This window comes from Eretmochelys imbricata, chromosome 1, assembly GCF_965152235.1.
Source record: "Eretmochelys imbricata isolate rEreImb1 chromosome 1, rEreImb1.hap1, whole genome shotgun sequence".
Lineage (NCBI taxonomy): Eukaryota > Metazoa > Chordata > Testudines > Cheloniidae > Eretmochelys > Eretmochelys imbricata.
Window position 1 is genome coordinate 113,242,989 of NC_135572.1, and position 20,269 is coordinate 113,263,257.

The 20,269-nt window shown below is 43.6% G+C and overlaps 1 protein-coding gene across 2 annotated transcripts in view; it reads right to left on the reverse strand.

Moving 5' to 3' along the window:
* The window catches only part of RASA3 (RAS p21 protein activator 3), a 263,439-nt gene that overhangs the window by 188,060 nt on the left and 55,110 nt on the right, over positions 1 to 20,269 (reverse strand). Inside the window, exon 1 of one of the 2 annotated variants that reach the window (XM_077814021.1) lies at positions 6,664 to 6,815. The exons of the other annotated variant lie outside the window; for it this stretch is intronic. Within the exon in view, the coding sequence (XP_077670147.1) occupies positions 6,664 to 6,718 (55 nt within the window). The 5' untranslated portion in view covers positions 6,719 to 6,815. Of the gene's footprint in view, positions 1 to 6,663; positions 6,816 to 20,269 lie in introns of those variants that run through there. 2 annotated transcript variants of the gene reach the window in all.

The following is a 20,269-nucleotide window of genomic DNA, read 5'->3' on the forward strand; positions in this document are numbered from 1 at the left end:
CCTACCTCACACCATACAATCATTTATTTTCGCCAAAGGAATTTATCTTCTAATGTGGCATAGTTGCAGCCTTAACTATGAAGTTGCTTTTATATGAGAAACATCACTTAACATGTGAAGTCTGAGAATGCAAATTCTTTTGTTAGCATGACAAAGTTATAACCAAAGTTACACCATTTACTTCTGGGGTTTTTTGCACTTGGTAATAGTAATCAACCAACCATTTGGGAACAGTAATCCAACAGACAGTTGTCATAGTTCCTATATCTCAGCATGATATATAAGGAATTATCTAATACAAATATGGCCCTAGAGACTATGTCCTGCCTGCACTGTTTGTAGGATTTTTAATCCTCTTGTGTAGCCTCAGAATAACGTTAATACGTATGTTACACAGCAGCTGATTTCAAGTCCTTATCTGTCCATCCTTAGCTGTCACACAGGAAATGTAAACTTCCAAGAGGATGTGGCCAGGATGAATAGTCTATTAATCTGGGTGCAGCAGCTAGGAGAGAAGCCCCCATGTTAGCACATGAAACTTGAGGGAGATTTGCATTACTATGTCTGATACTAAAACAGACCATTGTAGGCACACAGTAAGTAGTAACAGGAGCTAATATTGTGGCTCAATATAACCCCAATAACAGAATATTTGTTTTCCCACTAATAAAAGCTATCCTAAAAAGTTATTTCAGTACAGTGATAAAATTGACAAATGCATTTTCTGGAATATGATCACGGATTAGGATATCAAGTACCATATCATGGAGCTCTTGCCATCGGAGGTGCTCTGACCTCCAGATGAAGTCACCTAGCTATATTTCTGAAGACTCAAGGAGAATCACTATTAGTTAATCATGACCATGGGATCAAAGGATAGCATGTCTGCTAATTCCAGAAGAAAAAAAAACTGGCAAGTTATGTTCAGACTCCCTACTGTCCTGAATTAATCAGTTTTCTTGACCTAGTAACCTTGGCTATTAGGAATTCACCCTCCAGAAACCGAACCATATTTGGTTTTGTTCCCATGTGCAGGATCTGTATAATTTTACAAAATGTGATTAAGTTAATTTAGAAATCATGAAAGGTACAAGATGGACAGCCCCGAAGACTATCATCCTCTGCTATTCTTATAGCAAGGACAAAAACCCACGGGAGTAAAGTCTTTACCATGCTGCCTGAATAATTTACTTCGATCCTCAGGTGGTGAGGCCATCCTGAAGGGTCAGATGGTAGTTTGTTCTCCATATCCATTCAGCCCTTGTACCATCTTATGGATCTGTCAGAACAGCCTATTGTATGTAGTGCTCTCTTCACATGGGAGAAGGCTGACCACCATTCCTTTCACACAGCACGCTGAACAACAAGTTAGCAACCAAATGTGGTGGCTACCAAGCTGAACAAGGTTTGAATCAGTGAGTTAGAGATGGAAAAAGTCTGTCTACTATGAATCCCCTTAAATTATCCAGTCTCATCTTAAATAAACTAACATACCAAACAACAAGCAATGCTGTTTAAATTACCACTCCACCCCCGCCCTTCCCAACACACCATCAGTAGTACTTAACATTTTAGTGTGGTTCTGATCTTGTGAATTCTTAAATATCTGGGGACAGGCAATTAACTTCACCTAGTTTCATCATTTGCTGCCCTACTGATTTTGAAACAGCTTATCAATAAATCATTCTTCTCCCCCACCCCTTGACATATTTTACAGTATGTATTTTTCACAGTAATCATTTTAAAGCATAGATTAAGGAAAAAAGCGACTCGCTGAGAAAATGTTTAATCCAATGTTTCTGCACTCATTGTATCACTGCTCTGTTTACAGATTTAGTCGATTTCCACAATTACCCATTTCATACATAACGTCCTACATAATGCATAATTTCTAAAATGCTACTTCCCTTCTCCATTTCTACAGTACGAGTGCATTACAGTATTCCTGACAATTGCTAATATAAAGTCAGGCATGGTATGAGCACTAGTTTGGTTTCAGTTTTAACTCCCTACCGAGCTGGATATATCATCTATACCAAGTTACACAATGAAATCACCCACGTGAGTTATGTTCTGAAACCAGTCTTATTTCACTCATGACTTCCAAATGACTCCCAATCCATCCACCCTCTCACAAGAGATTGATATCTGTGGGGCTGTTTCTAGAAGTACTGGAGGACTAATCTCAACATCTGAACCTACAGATAAAAGCGTAGTCAACTAAGAACTCCATTTTATTACGCATGATTTTTGAACACTCACTCAAAAGCACTAAGTTTTATGCTATCAAGAGAATAGCATACATTTTACATTCCTGGATATAACAGTGCAAGATTTAAGGTATTTTACTAAATCCAAAGTTAATAGATTTTAAGGCCAAAAGGGTCCACTATGATTGTGTAATCTAACTTCCATCATAACACAGCTCTGTAATTCCTGCAGTGTAGGATTTGTTCTTTCCCATTACCCAGGTTATAGCTTTCCATTGTAGAAATGCTGAATATGCTAAATATGTACTTTTCTTTTATTTCTGTAATTGAAAGTTTAAACTTGTTAAGTAGTAAAATGACACAAGTCAAAGGAGAGAAAAGGGTAGCAATTAAGTAGAGCATAAGTATTATTAACAGTAACTATGTTGCCAAGCAGAAGCACTCTCTTTGTAGTTTTTCCAGCCAATCGTCTGCCACAAGTCTTATGTTGTTTCCTTTCAGGTTCTGAAACCCTGACTCATGGAAATATCAGAGCAGCACACTTCCTCAAAGTAGCAATCTTACAGGAAGCATTTGTTTAGTCTTACAAGACACATTGTTTTGTTTATGTATGAGAGATTCCTGTAAAAAAAATAATTTTCAATGAAGAAAGATGGACAATGTGAAAATACAGTTTCTGTAAAAAGTAGCCAAATGACTCCAAACACAATCAGACCTTGAAGGGAAATATTTAGCAAAGGCGATGAATGCCCTTTTATTTCTGTCCATATGCTGCTTTCTTGTAAAAATGATTTTATTCTAATCATGGGGGAACCATGAGCAAAAGCAGACAGGCACTGAGTTCTTCCAATGGAGAGGACCACAAAAAGGAGAGTTAGTGCAGTGATAGCTCCTCTTTCCCAAAAGCTCTCACCCATAGTTTCGCAAAGGAATCCACCTCATTGTATCTCCTCTTCAATATCTACAGGATATCATCTGTAGAATCAGCTGCACTGCTCATGATATGCCATGGAAACAGAAGAAAATCATTCTCAACAGATGCAAACAATGCAATCACAAGAATGTCGCAAAGTCCACACAAGATTAAGTCCTAAAGAGAGAGGAACTGGCTCAAGCTGAATCAAGACAAGACCAGCATGATCCTCTTCAGAATAGGGAAACATTGTAAAGAACTAAGACATCACACCCCACTTGGCTTGAAGTGGTCCTGTTCATTAAACTCAATCATTGATCCTGGACAATCAGCTGACATTTTGTGCCACTAATGCTTTCTTCCATCTGCAGCTTCCTAGGGGACGCAACTTCTTCCTCCCGGACAAGATCTGCCCATGGTGATTCACAAGCACCCGACCTCAAGTCCATCTCACAATCCACTTCCATTGCTACTTCAAGGCATTCAGTGTCCTCAGCAGGTCAGGACCCTGCTGTATGTGACCATTTCTCCATCCATGACATGACAGGACAGAAGTGCTCCTCTGGGACAATACAGATCACCAAACCAAGTACTAAGTGATTTCGTCAAAGAAATTTGGCTTAGGAATGAATTTCCAAAGAAGATTAAAAGTGATCAGACTCTGGATCAGTTCTAGAGCATGACGACAGAGCTTTTCTCACCATGAATTATTTTTTTATATATATCAAAAAAATGTAAACAAATCCAACCAGGGAAAGGCAAACAGAAGTCCACTTGGATACTAGTGATGGGCACAAAAACCTCATGATGGATAGATATGAAGAGATTTCCACTCCTAAAAGCTGATAGAAGTGGATTGTGGCACTTGCCTCTCATTTCCTTTTTCATGTCTACCTCTAGCTTGTAGATATCTGAAAAATATTCCAAGCCTTCATGAAGACTGAGTGCAATGCAGGTACCACTTATTATTTCTTCTGGGTGCACATAAGGACTATTGTTCCACTTTTGAGATGGAAAGTAGGAACTCTAAAGCATCTAGGCAAAATTATGCAGGTCACAACCACTTCACAAGACCTACTAAACAGAACTGAGACAACATCAACATGCCAATTTTTTTCAGTCAGTTCAGAAACTGCAATTATCCTGCCACCTCTGTTTTGCTGACATGACTTTCACCTCTGTGAGAACATACTTAAGTCCCAGAAGTGTTTAACATTTAAACAAAACCTGTTATACAAGCATTTGTTTAGAAACTCTTGCCATGAAAGTTGATTAATATGATTTCAAATACATTACTACTACTACTACTAAATGACAGAAGGAACAAATTGGCTCCTGCATACATTTACCATTGCCCTCTACTGGATTAAAAAGTCAAATCTCATGTGCATACCAATCCGCTCTGCTACCTGAACTATTGGAGTTACTCTTACCACATCAGATAAAAGAACTTTATTTTAGGAACAAAAGGTTAGGCATTCTAGTGTCAATGACACAGATACAGTTTTCTCACTGTAGTATGACTATACATAAGTGGCCACAAATCACTACTCTAGTATTGAGTATCAATCAAAAATTACTCTAATAAGGGTTCGGATATTAAATTCGGAAAGGGGATTAATTTTAGCAGATGTTTTGGTCAGATTAATCTCAAACCTTTGCTGTTGTTGCTAAATTGTATCTTCTCTGTCACTCAGACATATTTGAATTATGTCAGTGAATTACTTATGACACCATCACATTACTCCCTTCAGTGAATGCCAGTCAATGCTATACTACTTGCAGTGGTTTTTATTACATGCAAAATGGTAGATAGAAATTCTTCTGTTACTACTACTACTTTAGTTACAACATATTGCTATTCCATGAATTCCTCCTTTAATACACCTACCACAACAAGACATTAAACAGCTGATTTTTTCTCTCTCTCCTTCAAGGGAACTTGAAAGCCAGTCTCACCCTGCCATACTATATAGACCCATTGATAAGCTTTTCTGGATGGAGTCACATACATAATGTAAATAACTTCTAATTCATGTTACCGTAACATTTTATTTCAGTGGTGCCAATTTTTTTATTTTCTAAGCTACTGCGTAACTGGATTAATGAGGGAAGGATCCTAACAGCACATTAACATGTTGCCACCTCCTTGAAATACCATTGTGTTACCTGAGTAATGAGATTTACTCTCTAACTTGTTTTACTTTATCCTGCATTACAGTTGGTAGGCATGAAGTTGCTTTTAGGAGTATCAACATGTCAGTGATTTTCAAAAGCACAAAAAGGAGCTAAGCATCCAACTCTCTTAGCCCTCAGTGGGAGTTAGGCACCTTAGCTCCCTTTCAAACTCCCAACTGCCCCAAATAGCGGGGGGGGGGGGGGAGCAAAACAAAGTGTTCCCCTTCAAAATGAAGTGGGTTTATTCTGTTAAGGAAACAAGGGATTTCCCAACAGCCCTGCACACTCAAAACACTACCAGAGAGAGTTTTAATCTACAACACAGTGACATCTGTCGCTTACTTTCTAATAATGTGGTCTGGAAATCACTCAGCAGCTAAAATAGTAATGCATCTCTAAAACAAAGTGAGCTACCTTCTGCAACAACCACATAGCAATAGCTTACTTTCCAGTACATGAGACTGTAGCAATATTAGATGTATGAAAATCTTATTAAAATTGAACCTACTGCTAATAATTTTATGCCCTTCTATTTTTCCACATCGGTTTTAGCAAACGATGCACAAAACTGATGAGTGGCTTTGTTAGTCTTCAAATCTCTTCAGTGTAATTTAGCAAAAATCAAGTCCTGGGGCTCACGCAGATAATGACCCAGGTTGTTCTTCCATCCTATTACATAATCTGTCACCAATACTAATGGGACTAGGAATCTAAAAGAAACAGAGATTTGCATCCTCCATGCCCAATGCGTTCACACGCGAGGGGTGGGGAAGAGCGCGTTTGAAAGACAAGTCCAAGGATAGGCTATTTAGTTTCTAACTGTAACTGGCAAAGATGCTACTGCAGCTGGTCAGTTTCTAGTCGGGATGTTTTTGCACGATCTTAAGGAACAACCCAACCCATTTCAGGCAGGACAGACCCCTAGCGTCCTCCTCAGCATCCATCGCCCGTCTGAGGCGGAGACTTTGCGAAGAAACTTCAGGAGGGACAAGCAGCAGCCAGGGCAGCTGGTGGGCAGGCTGAAGAGCGCTCTACGTGTAGAGCTGTCCCGGCTAGGAGGGATGAGGCAGCGCAGCTGCTGTAAAAGGCAACGGGACCCCACAGTGCCTAGCTAGGCGGCTACTGCCTCCTCAGCAGTCGCTTTAGAGGGAGGGAGGGAGGCGGGCGGCCGGGCTACGGGGCTGGGGTGAGGGCAGACGAGCCTCGCTGCACTGTCGCCCCCAGGGCAAGGAGGTACCGGCACTTCGGCTGCAGACGCGCCGGGCTGCAGCCCCGCGGCCCCAGAGCCCACGCCAAGGCTGCAGGGAGCCCCCCTCGCGCCCTTTGTTGGCGGCCGGGGACGCTCCCGTCTCCTGCTCTTACCTATCTTAATCCTGACGCTCTGGAACACCCGGAGCCCCTCTTCCTCCACGGCCATGGTGCCGCCGAGCCTGGCTCCCAGCAGCGCTCAAGCTCCTCCACCGCGGAGAAGGCACAGACGGGAGGAGGGCGGTGGGTCGGAGGCTGGCTGTGCGGCTCCGGCGGGCGAGCACACTGCGCAGCCCCCGCCCGCGGCCGCTGCTGCTGCTGCTGGCTCGGCTCGCGGACACCAGCACCGCCCCCGCAGCCGCCGCCCCATTGGTTAGCGGAGCGCCCGGCCGCGCCGCTCATTGGGCCTCCTCGGGCGGGCCGCTCCCTATTGGGCGAGAACGAGAGACAGCGAGAGTGTTACAGCCCTGAACAGCTGGCGAGCGGGGCCGGGCCAGGGCCGCCTGGGCTAGGAGAAGGGCGCCGCTACCAGCCGGGAGACCCTACTCCAGCCCCCCCGGGGTACTGCCGCCACGATCTCGGCCCTAAGCAAGGTGAGCGTAGTACCCCAGCTGTGAAAAGGAGCCACCGATGTGAGGGGGGACTGGACAGCTCGGGAGGGCACCCAGAGTTTGTTACTCTTCCCAAGTGCACGCCAGGTAGGAATCTCCCCACTGGATCTGACCAGCGGTCCATCTAACACAGGATCCTCCCTCCCATAGTGCCTAGTACTACATAATACAGAGCAGTTGTTCTCAATCTTCATCCCCCGCTACAATAGAAGAAAAAGCATTCAGATCTCTCGCCCATCTAGCCATAAAGAAAGGCAGGGTGACCTGACTGTGAAACCCCTCCACGGCCTGTTCACAGATCCCAGGTTAAAACCCAGCCTTCAAACAAAGGCGGAGGAACCCCCATCCTATCTCATTAACCAGATCACAGTCACGCCCACCTGCAAGCTACCAAACATTGTTTCTTTGCTCAGTTTGGTCCTCAGCAAATCCCACTCTGCCTGACCGCATGGGTACAGCAGGAAGCTCAAGCTTCAATGCTCGCATGATCATGTGTGAAACCAGACCAAGAAACACAACCCACATCAGTGCTCGAAGCTAAGCGTTGGGCTTCATAAAGCCAACAGCTGCAGCATCTCTCATGGATTTAGAGAAAGAAGTATAAAAGATTTAATAGAAAAGTTTCTAATCCTTTTCAGTGCAAATGTTGCCTTTCAAAGTATAATCTAATTGCCAGAGCTGAAGGGAACAACTCAACCAGCTGGGTTCCACTTCTGTAGCAGCCGCCTGGAGCAACCTAAAGATTACACACACACACTTTTAAATGTAAAATGAATGAGTTCAATTTATTGCAATTGTATTGCAAAAAAAATCCTCACTAACCTTCCAAGAGCCTTAGGCAGAGTGGTGTGATCTTGGTGGATAGGAGTCAGCTACATTTGCAAAGGGCAGCAAAATGCTGTTGTGTAGGCCTTCCCCCAAAATGCCAAAGCTGGCTCTGTTGATGCTAAGCTCCTCATTCTAGCCATACGCTTCAGAAGTGAGGAAAAAAAAGAGGTAGGGAAGAAAGAACTGGTGAAGGAGGAGAGCCTGAGCACACATAAAAAAGCTAGTGGATAGGCGGGAGACTACAGAAGGATAGCAGGAAGAAAGCAAGAGAAAAATCCCAAAGGCAGTCACTCTCACTTGAGGCAGGAAGCTTGTGGAGGAGGAACAACAATAGTTCAAACAGGCTGTGAAGAACATGGTGAGTCAGTCCCATCAAGTGCTTGAGGTCTTATTGGAAAAATATATTCATTTTCTTGTTTTTTAAAAATATATATTAGAGGTCAATATTTTTTAAACGGCAAGTAGAAACAGTCAGGAGCTGTAATAGGAGTAGAGGGGCAGGTAAGAGGAAAAATCTCTGAGGCTTTTCAATTTTGCACTTTAAGCAGGTATGATGCAGATTCCAAGAGGAAATTGACAAGTTCAGAGACTGAAAAAAGAGGTAAAGATTATTTTAGGGAATTGTTGGCTGACTGATTCAGCTCTTGTTGTCTGTGCAGCCAAATGACACCTGTCACTTAGTGATATAATCATTTACATTTATCTAGCACCTTTTGTCCTTAAGAATCCCAACGGTGCTTTACAAAATCCTCCCTTTAGAACTTAAAAAGGCTTAAACTTGCAATGGGTTAATCATTTTAGTCCCATGGACTCAAAGGGGAACACACAGTTTGGAGCAGCTGTTTGCCTAACTCCCTTATCTCTCTACTTAAAGCATATTATAGCACAAAATACTTTTAGCAACACTGAAATGCAGCCACTTCTCCAATCAATAGTGGCAACCAATTGGTACACAGCATTCTGTGAGAGACATATGGAAATTTTGACCACAAGCAAATAGACAAACTTCTCCTCTTATCCAAAGTGCTATGAGATTTTTAACATTCACACCAAGCAGAAAGGACCTTGGGTTTTTAAATCTCATACAAAAGACACTCTTGTTACCTTTGCATGGTTATTTATTAGCAATAGGGGAAATTCCCTCTATATCCCAGTAAAAGGTACTATAGAAAACACCAAGTTAAAGAAACTGTTTCCTTGCTGTATACTTTAAATAATATTCCAGCCTCAAAGAATGTATTATACCTCTCCCTCTCTCTTTCTTTCTGTGGTTGGCATACTACTACTTGAAAATAGTGTCATAATATATTTAGCCTCACTTCATAGTTTTGATACATCTCCCACGTCTAGGAATTTCACAAAATAAATAATCGCCTTTGCAGGCCTAGGCCTTAAGTCTGGTTTAGAATGTTAATTCTTGTGATGGAAAAAGGAGTTGTTTCGGATTCACTCCTCTAGTATTTCCTGTGTTTCTCTGTTGTGCCAGAAAGGACCAGAGGTGTCAGTAGTGCCACTACGGTTCAATTCATATATGCTTTGGTTTGCTTAGCATTACTCTGTTCTTACATAGAGTTATGGGGCCAAATTCTGCTGTCATTTTCATCCATGCAACCCCATTGAATTGAAATGAGTTACACAGGATCACTGAGGGAATGACTTGGCCCTGAGCTTTTGTGCCACAACAAGTCTGTACCCACCTGTGGTCTTCTGTGAAATACAGAGAAAAGAAAAGCTACTTGCAGTTATTAGTAGTCAAAATACTCAGCACCGTCATCTATTTGCCAGTTTATACTAGCTCCCACTAGAGCTGGAATGCTTAAAATAAAGCTCTACTGCACAATCAGCAAACTATTAAAAATTGGAGGGAACAAACAGGCCTCCTTTATCCTCTGCCACACCATAGGAGTTTTGGGGCTGCTTGAGCCTTACATGGAACAGTCTGCTTGGTATATTGCAAAGACATTTCCCCTTCCAAAGTGCTATCAATGCTTGATGTTCTGTAGTCAGAACATAAACATTACAAACATGCATGCAGAAAACCCACTTTTTTCCATAAAAATATTTTAAAACATTAATATTCTGAATATTAACTATACTACTCCACCCCTATTTAAGATTATGATCCAGCTGTGATGAGTGTCTATACTTCTGCTAGGGCCTTCTCTATCCCAAAGAATCCATGAGTTTCCAAACCACACAGCCAGCTAAAGGCCATGGACGTTGGCTCTACAGCAGGCAGAGCTGTTCATGAAAATAATCAGCCTGTTGCAGAGAATGCAATATAATCAACTAACCCCTGTATAATCAGCCATATCCCCCAGCCTTCTCAAACATTAAGAGTCCAAAGCCACCCTCTTCCTGGATTTGATTTTTCTTACCATATACATTAACAATAAGATAATTAAGTTTAGCTCAAATCTTCTCTGAAACATTGGCTGTCCCTAGGGTCCCACTTCCCAGACAGCTCACCCTGTAGTTACCTTTTATTATTTTTGTAGACAGTCACTACTACTCCTACCTCCTTCATTTCCAGGTGGGGTAAGAAGCTACCTGCCAACAACGGCTGTGACTTTTCTGTAAAAGCATACCTTTTTTACATCAGCCCCACTAGGAGTGTAGTGTGACCTCTGCTAACTGCACTGAGTCTGGTTTCCACTAGGATTTTACATCAGAAGAGCCATCTCAAGCTATCTGAGACATCACAGCAAAAAAACCCCCAAAACACAAAAAAACCCTGGTTTTTTTTTGGTTTTTTTTTTACACTGAGATAGTGAGTCATCAGAACTCACTTAACATTTCCAAGAGGATCAGTGTAACTGCTAACAGGGTGGGTATTTTGGGAAAATACTGCCAGCCTGTTACACCATGCCAAAAATTAATCCCTAGCCACAACAACGGAACAAAAAATAATGCTCAGGAGATGAAGTTACTGCTTAGAGGGAGGGACAACACATGCAGTCCCTCTACAGCAAATTTATCCTCAGTGCTCTTGTGAGGTAGGGAAGTTTTTGTCCCCGTGTTTATAACGTTAAAAGGAGATTATTCAGACACCTTAAGGCCAATATCCACAAAGGGGCTTTTGCGTGGCAACACTGTCACAATGCCTAACTTTAGAAAAATCACAAAACAACACTGCGATCCACAAAGTCTGAGTTAGGTGCCTAGGCTTCCTGTGGGGGGAAGATAGGCACCTGGGAATGGGATTGACAAGAGCCAGGACACTAGGTGGTTGCCCACCTAAACTAGTCAATGGGAGATGCCAACAAGAGGGGTGTGTCCTAAACCCCACAGGGAGTTGGGCTTCTAAGTCTGGTCTGCAGGCAAGTACCTATCTCCGCCAGTGATCACCAAACAGGAACCAGTCTTGTGGAGTCACATGGCCTATGTTGTTTCTCATGAGAATGAGTTAGACACCTGCCTGACTGTACACAAAATGAGAGAAGGTGGTGCTGGTGCCACCTTAGAATTTTTTAGCTAGGCTTGGCGGGATTTGATTTTAATCAGTAACTGCTGAAATATGTTGATTTTGGTGTGTCTGCTGAAATTGATGGGGAAAAAAGGGATCAGTTGGTAACAGTCAGCTTGTCTGCAGGGATCAGGTATCACTAGCTCTGAGGCAGCATAGGGACACCTCTGCAGACCCACTCTCATGGGAGTGAGGCAGCAGGTCTGTGACAGCGAAGCTGGAGAAAGCTCCCTGCACTGCCTCAGGGCTGATGCCACCTCATCCCTGCAGGCACAAGATGCAGGGAAAGCTGTGGTCCTGGCCCAGCAGAGCAGAAACCCCTATTCAGGCTGCAAAGAGGAGGGGAAGTAGTGCAGCAGCAGCAGGAGCCATTCAGCTTCAAGGTGGCCTCCCCTTCAGTCAGGCTTCTCATCCTCCTAGCCCTGGCCGGGAGTCTGTGCTCTGCTGGGCCAGGACCACAGCCTTCCCCACACCTTGTGCCCGCAGGGATCAGGAGTCATTGACCCTGCAGTTGTGCAGGGAGCCCTCTACAGCTCACTGTAACAACCCTGCTTGCTCACTCACCAGCCAGGAGCATGGGAGCTGTCCCCAGGCAGGAACTGTTAAGGCAGCAAGGTGGCATCCCCCACAACCAGGGTTTCCTCCTCTGTAGAGTCCTGACTGGGTGGATGTGCTTTGTTGGGCCAGGATGACCATGGCCTCCCCCATACCTTGCATCCTGGTGTCTTGGGAGCCCCTGCAGCCTCGCCATTAGCACTGTCCTCACCCCAACCCCACTCCCCTCCCCTGGAAAAATAAAAATAGAAAAAAATCTTTAAAATAATAAAAGCTGACTAAATTATAAAATAAAAATAAAAAGTGAATTCTGCCAAGCCAGCCTTAGTCCAGGGGGTTAGAGCAGTCACCTGGGGTATGGAAGACCTGCCTGAAGGGGAAAGAATTTGAACAGGGGCTTCCCAGCACTCAGAAGAGTGCTGTAACCTCTGAGCTATGGGATAATCTGATGTGGGGCTCCCTCGGTCTCTCCTGCTTAAGCTGTTCCTCTGTGTCTAAATAGCTGAAGAGTCATTAGAGCAGGGGGACTGGATCCTGGGTCTCCTATCTCCCAGCTGGGTATCCTATACGCCAAGCTAGAGAGAGAGTGTGTCTCTCTCTCTTTCTCTGTGTTTTGAGGCTGTCTATCTTCCCCCAGTTTGTGGATCGCAGTGAGGCATAAATAAGAGATAGGCATCCAGCCTCCTAGAGCGAGGGAGCAGTGTACATTCCCAGAGGCAGAAACACAGGAACTGAGAGAAATTTTACAGCAAACCATAGATGCTGGTGCTGCTGCTACACTCCCTGGCTTGAGGTGGTTTCCATTATATCCAGGGTTTACAGTTTGGTTCAATGGCTCTCAGGACCCCCACTATACAAACTGTTCCAGTACCGCTGAAGCAAACATTTAGAATAGATGCAGAGTGAACTACGGCATCTATAGGGTTAGACAGCAGTCAGTTTTGAGGATTGCAGTGGTGCCTAAAATGGGGACTTCAGTACCTAACTACCTTTCAGAATAGCAGCCGTGTTAGTCTGTATTCGCAAAAAGAAAAGGAGTACTTGTGGCACCTTAGAGACTAACCAATTTATTTGAGCATAAGCTTTGTGGATCTGGACATAGGTGACTTGCCCAAGCTCACTGGAAGTCTGTGGCACAACTAGCATTTGAACCCAGATCTCTTAAATCTAAATCCAATGTCCCAGCTACCAGAAGAAGAAATTGTCAAAAGATCTATTGAGTCCATTAATAATAGTTGTAAGACGACAGGTTGGACAAAAAGCATTTTAATTACTTTTCAGCATTTAAGAGAAACTATCACCTTCTTACATTCTGATTCATGAAGATTTCATGGTTCATCACACCATAATCTACCAGTTGCCATTACTTGGGTCTTGTGTAGTCTGGTTTGCTGTTGCTCAGCCACTCCTTGCAGTTTTCCATCAGCGTACTCCTGTATATCATATCAGTCTGTTCACAACATTATCTCCACTTTTTCTTGATGCATAACTAAAATATTTCATCTTTAATATCTGACTTTCCCCATAACAGGCACTCCATGCCCCATTGTTTTCATTTTCATTTGTTAGTCATTCTCTGTTTCCATTAGATGAAATCATAGAAAGCAAAGTATTTTGCTTACAAGACAGTATTTCTGGATCACTGGAAGGAACAGGGAATAAAAGAATGTGGAGCTTCTAGGGCACCAGTTAAAAGCTAACCAGTTTGTAGTGACCATGTTACAGGCCCTGGCACCCCATAGGAGCCCCTGCTGGCTAAGCATCACACTGTCAGCATTCTCTGCCACAGTTTCCATCCTGGTCTGCTCAGCTCTTCACACACCAGTCTGTGCTGAAGATGTGGCTTAGCCCTCCAACCAAGTCATAAACCAAACTTAACCCCTTCTGGGGTAGCAAAAGTGCCACTTAAGAAGTCCCAAACAAAAAAGGTTCCTCTGCCCTTTGGGACTTCTCTTCAGCCCACCCTCAGGGGCTGGGAACAAAGCCTGTTCTGAGTCTTTGCCCTGCTCTGACACAATACTATGGGGAGCCAGGCTGGTTCCCCTGGAATACACTTATTAGACCTGGACTCAGGACCTTCCACAAGAGCCTGGCCACTCCCTATGTTTCCAACTTCCAGACTGATCTCTCAGTCCTTTTATAAATCCCAGGTGACCATTACGATATCACCTGACACTCCTTAGTCCCACCCTCAGGCTAGCAAGTAGCTAATTAATTATGGCACAGGTGTGGTTGGTCCCATCTGCCCTTAAAGGGCCACTTGCAGTGTGACAGTGCAAAAATTACTGTCTTCCATCTATTCAGTGACCTATGTGACAAGAGCTCAGGTGCTCTGTCCTGTTCTTTGTGATGAATGTCCATGTCACACAAAATAACAACTGGAATAAACAGCCTCCCTTCTTGATGGTCTCAGCTGATTGTCCAGGGTCTGGATGGATACAGGGACTGAACTTTGCACAAAATACACCTGATTATGACAGACCTCAATTGTTTTTTCTTCTAAGAATCAAGGAGAATTGGGGGATAGTGCGGTCCATCTAGTACTGAGCAGTACTTTCAGCAGCTGGTCACGGAGAGGGATGTTAGTGAAGGCTATAAATAAATATCATACATGGACATTCTGGGAATGGGATAAAGATAAGATGGAGAGGAAAGTCCTCTGGTCCCACCTGAACTCGCTGATTTTCTTCTATATTGTTGTCTTCATTCAGATTATAACAGCTTCCCAAACTAGGAAGGTGGGTGAGAATTTAAGTAAAGATTTCTAAAGCCTTCCTTTCCTCCTCTCAGTGCCCAAACTCAAATATAATTTAAATAGGTTATAAATACATTGTAAAAAAAAAACAACACCCTAAGTACGTAAGTTGCTCTTTTAAGGTCACCGGGAGAAGAAGACCAAAGCCCTGAGGTAAGTGGGGAAGTGGGATACCAGGAGGAAGCACGAGCAGGAGAGCGCAAGAGGGGAGGACTCCTGCCTCATACTGAGAAAGTGGGACGATCAGCGAGTTATCTTAAGTGCCTATACACAAATGCAAGAAACCTGGGAAACAAGCAGGGAGAACTGGAAGTCCTGGCACAGTCAAGGAATTATGAAGTGATTGGAATAACAGAGACTCGGTGGGATAACTCACATGACTGGAGTACTGTCATGGATGAATATAAACTGTTCAGGAAGGACAGGCAGGGCAGAAAAGGTCGGGGAATTGCATTGTATGTAAGAGAGCAGTATGACTGCTCTGAGCTCCAGTATGAAACTGCAGAAAAATCTGAGAGTCTCTGGATTAAGTTTAGAAGTGTGAGCAACAAGGGTGATGTCATGGTGGGAGTCTGCTATAGACCACCGGGCCAGGGGGATGAGGTGGACAAGGCTTTCTTCAACTCACAGAAGTTACTAGATCGCAGGCCCTGGTTCTCATGGGAGACTTCAATCACCCTGATATTGAAGGCTGGGAGAGCAATACAGCAGTGCACAGAGAATCCAGGAAGTTTTTGGAAAGTGTAGGGGACAATTTCCTGGTGCAAGTCTTGGAGGAACCAACTGGGGCAGAGCTCTTCTTGACCTGCTGCTCACAAATAGGGAAGAATTAGTAGGGGAAGCAAAAGTGGATGGGAACCTGGGAGGCAGTGACCATGAGATGGTCGAGTTCAGGATCCTGACACAAGGAAGAAAGGAGAGCAGCAGAATACGGACCCTGGACTTCAGAAAAGCAGACTTTGACTCCCTCAGGGAACTGATGGGCAGGATCCCCTGGGAGAATAACATGAGGGGGAAAGGAGTCCAGGAGAGCTGGCTGTATTTTAAAGAATCCTTATTGAGGTTACAGGGACAAACCATCCCGATGTGTAGAAAGAATAGTAAATATGGCGGGTGACCAGCTTGGCTTAACGGTGAAATCCTTGCTGATCTTAAACACAAAAAAAAAGCTTACAAGAAGTGGAAGATTGGACAAACGACCGGGGAGTATAAAAATATTGCTCAGGCATGCAGGAGTGAAATCAGGACGGCCAAATCACATCTGGAATTGCAGCTAGCAAGAGATGTTAAGAGTAACAAGAAGGGTTTCTTCAGGTGTGTTAGCAACAAGAAGAAAGTCAAGGGAAGTGTGGGCCCCTTACTGAATGAGGGAGGCAACCTAGTGACAGAGGACATGGAAAAAGCTGAAGTACTCAATGCTTTTTTTGCCTCTGTCTTCACAAACAAGGTCAGCCCCCAGAATACTGCACTGGGCAGCACAGCATGGGAAGAAGGCGACCAGCCCTCTGTGGAGAAAGAAGTGGTTCAGGACTATTTAGAAAAACTGGACAAGCACAAGTCCATGGGGCCGAATGTGCTGCATCCGAGAGTGCCAAAGGAGTTGGCGGATGTGATTGCAGAGCCATTGGCCATTATCTTTGAAAACTCATGGCGATTGGGGGAGGTCCTGGATGACTGGAAAAAAGGCTAATGAAGTGCCCATCTTTAAAAAAGGAAAGAAGGAGGATCCGGGGAACAACAGGCCAGTCAGCCTCACCTCAGTCCCTGGAAAAATCATGGAGCAGGTCTTCAAAGAATCAATTCTGAAGCAGTAAAAGGAGAGGAAAGTGATCAGGAACAGTCAGCATGGATTCACCAAGGGCAAGTCATGTCTGACTCATCTAATTGCCTTCTATGACGAGATAACTGGCTCTGTGGATGAGGGGAAAGCAGTGGATGTGTTATTCCTTGACTTTAGCAAAGCTTTTGATATGGTGTCCCACAGTATTCTTGCCAGCAAGTTAAAGTACTATGGGCTGGATGAATGGACTATAAGGTGGATAGAAAGCTGGCTAGATCATTGGGCTCAATGGGTAGTGATCAATGGCTCCATGTCTAGTCGGCAGCCAGTATTAAGTGGAGTGCCCAAGGGTCAGTCCTGGGGCCAGTTTTGTTCAATATCTTCATTAATGATCTGGAGGATGGCGTGGACTGCACCCTCAGCAAGTCTGCAGATGACACTAAACTGGGAGGAGTGGTAGATACGCTGGAGGGTAGGGATAGGATTCAGAGGGACCTAGACAAATTAGAGGATTGGGCCAAAAGAAATCTGATAAGGTTCAACAAGGACAAGTGCAGAGTCCTGCACTTAGGACGGAAGAATCCCATGCACCGCTACAGACGAGGGAGCGAATGGCTAGGCAGCAGTTCTGCAGAAAAGGACCTAGGGGTTACAGTGGACGAGAAGCTGGATATGAGTCTACTGTGTGCCCTTGTTGCCAAGAAGACTAACGGCATTTTGGGCTGTATAAGTAGGGGCATTGCCAGCAGATTGAGGGACATGATCGTTCCTCTCTATTCGACATTGGTGAGACCTCATCTGGAGAACTGTGTCCAGTTTGGGGCCCTACACTACAAGAAGGATGTGAAAAAATTGGAAAGTGTCCAGTGGAGGGCAACAAAAATGGTTAGGGGACTGGAACACATGACTTATGAGGAGAGGTTGAGGGAACTGGGATTATTTAGTCTGCAGAAAAGAAGAATGAGGGGGGATTTGATAGCTGCTTGATTTCAACTACCTGAAACGGGGTTCCAAAGAGGATGGATCTAGACTGTTCTCAGTGGTAGCAGATGACAGAACAAGGAGTAATGGTCTGAAGTTGCGGTGCGGGAGGTTTAGGTTGGACATTAGGAAAAACTTTTTCACTAGGAGGGTGGTGAAGCACTGGAATGCGTTACCTAGGGAGGTGGTGGAATCTCCTTCCTTTGAGGTTTTTAAGGTCAGGCTTGACAAAGCCCTGGCTGGCTGGAATGATTTAGTTGGGGAGGGGAGTTGGACTAGATGACCTCCTGAGGTCCTGTCCATCCCTGATATTCTATGATTCTATGTGTCCATTGTGGAACTGTAAAAGTGAACTGCGGTGGTCTATTACATATATACAGATAGCAGATATCAGCAGTCTGAGCAAAAAATCCAGGAAAAGTGAAATGCTACTTTTTGGATGTGGATATCTCTGTTAATGACAATATATTTCAGTGCTTCTCTTCATTGAAAACATATGGGTTTGTATATCAGCTCTGCAGAGGATTCTTGGGACTAAATTAGACTACGCAGAAGGTCATTTTCTGTGACTCATTTGTGCCAGGCAAGGAAATCACTTTCTTTCAATGATCTAGATGATAGCTTTCATTTGGGAGGAAACAGAATTATGAAATGTTCTAATCTACTTTAACATATTCTAAGAAGCTAACGAAACAAGTAGCTACTAGGTGCTGTGTACCAAAAAATTGCTATTATATATTTACTCATCCTGAATATTTTTGTAGATCCTTCTCATCACCAGTAAAAGAGAAGTTCCTACCCAGTCACTTCATTTTACACAATAAAAAAAAAAAAAGAATTAAATACAAATAGTACATCACTTGGATAAGTGTATGAATTGACAGTGGCAACCAATATGTCTTCTGCAGTGGAAGTTATGTCTTTCTATATGACATGTTACATTGTTCTTTGGAAAAGTTAATAAAGAAGTAAAATGACTGCTAGTAATAATATACTAGGATGTTTCAAAAAAGCTGTTGATTAGATAAGTCCCTCACAGCAATAAGAAACTATTAAGGGAAATCATTATTATAGTGTGGTATCTTGAGAGAGGCATGGTCAAGCGTCTTGAAAATATAACTGGGAATAGAAACATCTGAGTTTTTCTCCCATGTTTCACAAACTTGTTCTGAGGCCTTGAACAATTTGTTTAACTTCTCTGCCTCTCTCCTCATCTGTAAAATGGAAGTAATATGTATCTACCTTAGAGGTAGTTTGTGAAGGCTAAGTAGATGTCTGTAAAGTGCTTTGAACATGGAAAGTGCTTACAGTATAAAGGCCAAGGCCTAAAGATAGATTTAGGAACCTATCATTAGGCACCTAGGTTTGAAAAGTTTTGCTTAAATATTATTATTGATGCTGCATTGCAATGTTTGCCTTGTAACATTGCATCAACATACAACTGAATTGGGTTATAGCAACAAAATAGGTAGAGGACCTGGGATTTCCATACATAACCAGCATCAGAGGCTGGATATCACAGGGGACTCTTTAAGGAGTGCACAGACTCAGGGAGGGGGTAAACTGCTTGTTAACCTGCCAGGCAAAATCAGGGCTGGCATAGCCTGGAGGAGAGTGGCTGGTGGTATTAGGAAGCTAACACCCAGTTACCACAGGCAAGACTCCTTCTCACCGGAGGCAGGCAGTAACAAGGTGGCTCACAGTCCTGGATGCCCTCAGAACCATCACAGCAATATAATGACAGATATTGGAAGAGTGTAAAGTAATGCACTTGACTGATGGGATCTGAACTTGCAGGATCTTCTGAAGGGGGAGGTTGGATATTAGGAAAACTTTTTCACTAGGAGGGTGGTGAAACACTGGAATGCGTTACCTAGGGAGGTGGTAGAATCTCCTTCCTTAGAAGTTTTTAAGGTCAGGCTTGACAAAGCCCTGGCTGGGCTGATTTAATTGGGGATTGGTCCTGCTTTGAGCAGGGGGTTGGACTAGATGACCTCCTGAGGTCCCTTCCAACCCTGATATTCTATGATTCTATGATTAAGAGACTTATGCCTGGTCTACACTGCAGCGTGTGTGTGTGTGTGGGGGGAATCCATCTAAAAGTTACACAACTTCAGCTACATGAATAACGTAGCTTAAGTTGACGTACTTAGATCTACTCATCGCGGTGTCTTCACTGCGGTGAGTTGACTGCTGACACTCCCCCTCGACTCTGCCTGCGCCTCTCATTCCGATGGAGTACTGGAGTCGACAGGAGAGTGCTCAGGGGTAGATCACTGCCTGCCACTCTGGCGGGTAGTATAGACATACCCTTAGACCCCAGTTCTGCAAGCACTTATGCATATGCTTAACTTTAATTTGCCCCCATGACTTCACTGGAACTATTCACAGTAAAATTAAGCACATGCATAAATGCTTTGCAGAATCAGAGCCTTTGGAATATATTATTCAGGGTGGTAAAAGTTGACAATTCATTAAAGAATAGGTGTCTACAATTAAGGAAAAAAAACAACAAACAGTGCTTTGTTTACATTAAAATACACATAAAACAATGCCCCCAAATCATGCAATATCAAATGACAGATAATCCACCAGTTTCTTTTGTAATGTGTTCTGCTACAGTTGTCTGCCCTTAAAAAAGACAGAGCAGAAATTGAAAAGTTGTTGTGCAGGGAAATGAAGATAGAGAATTGTATGTGGGATGTACATATGATGAGAGATTGTAAAAGCTTGCTTGAAAAGAA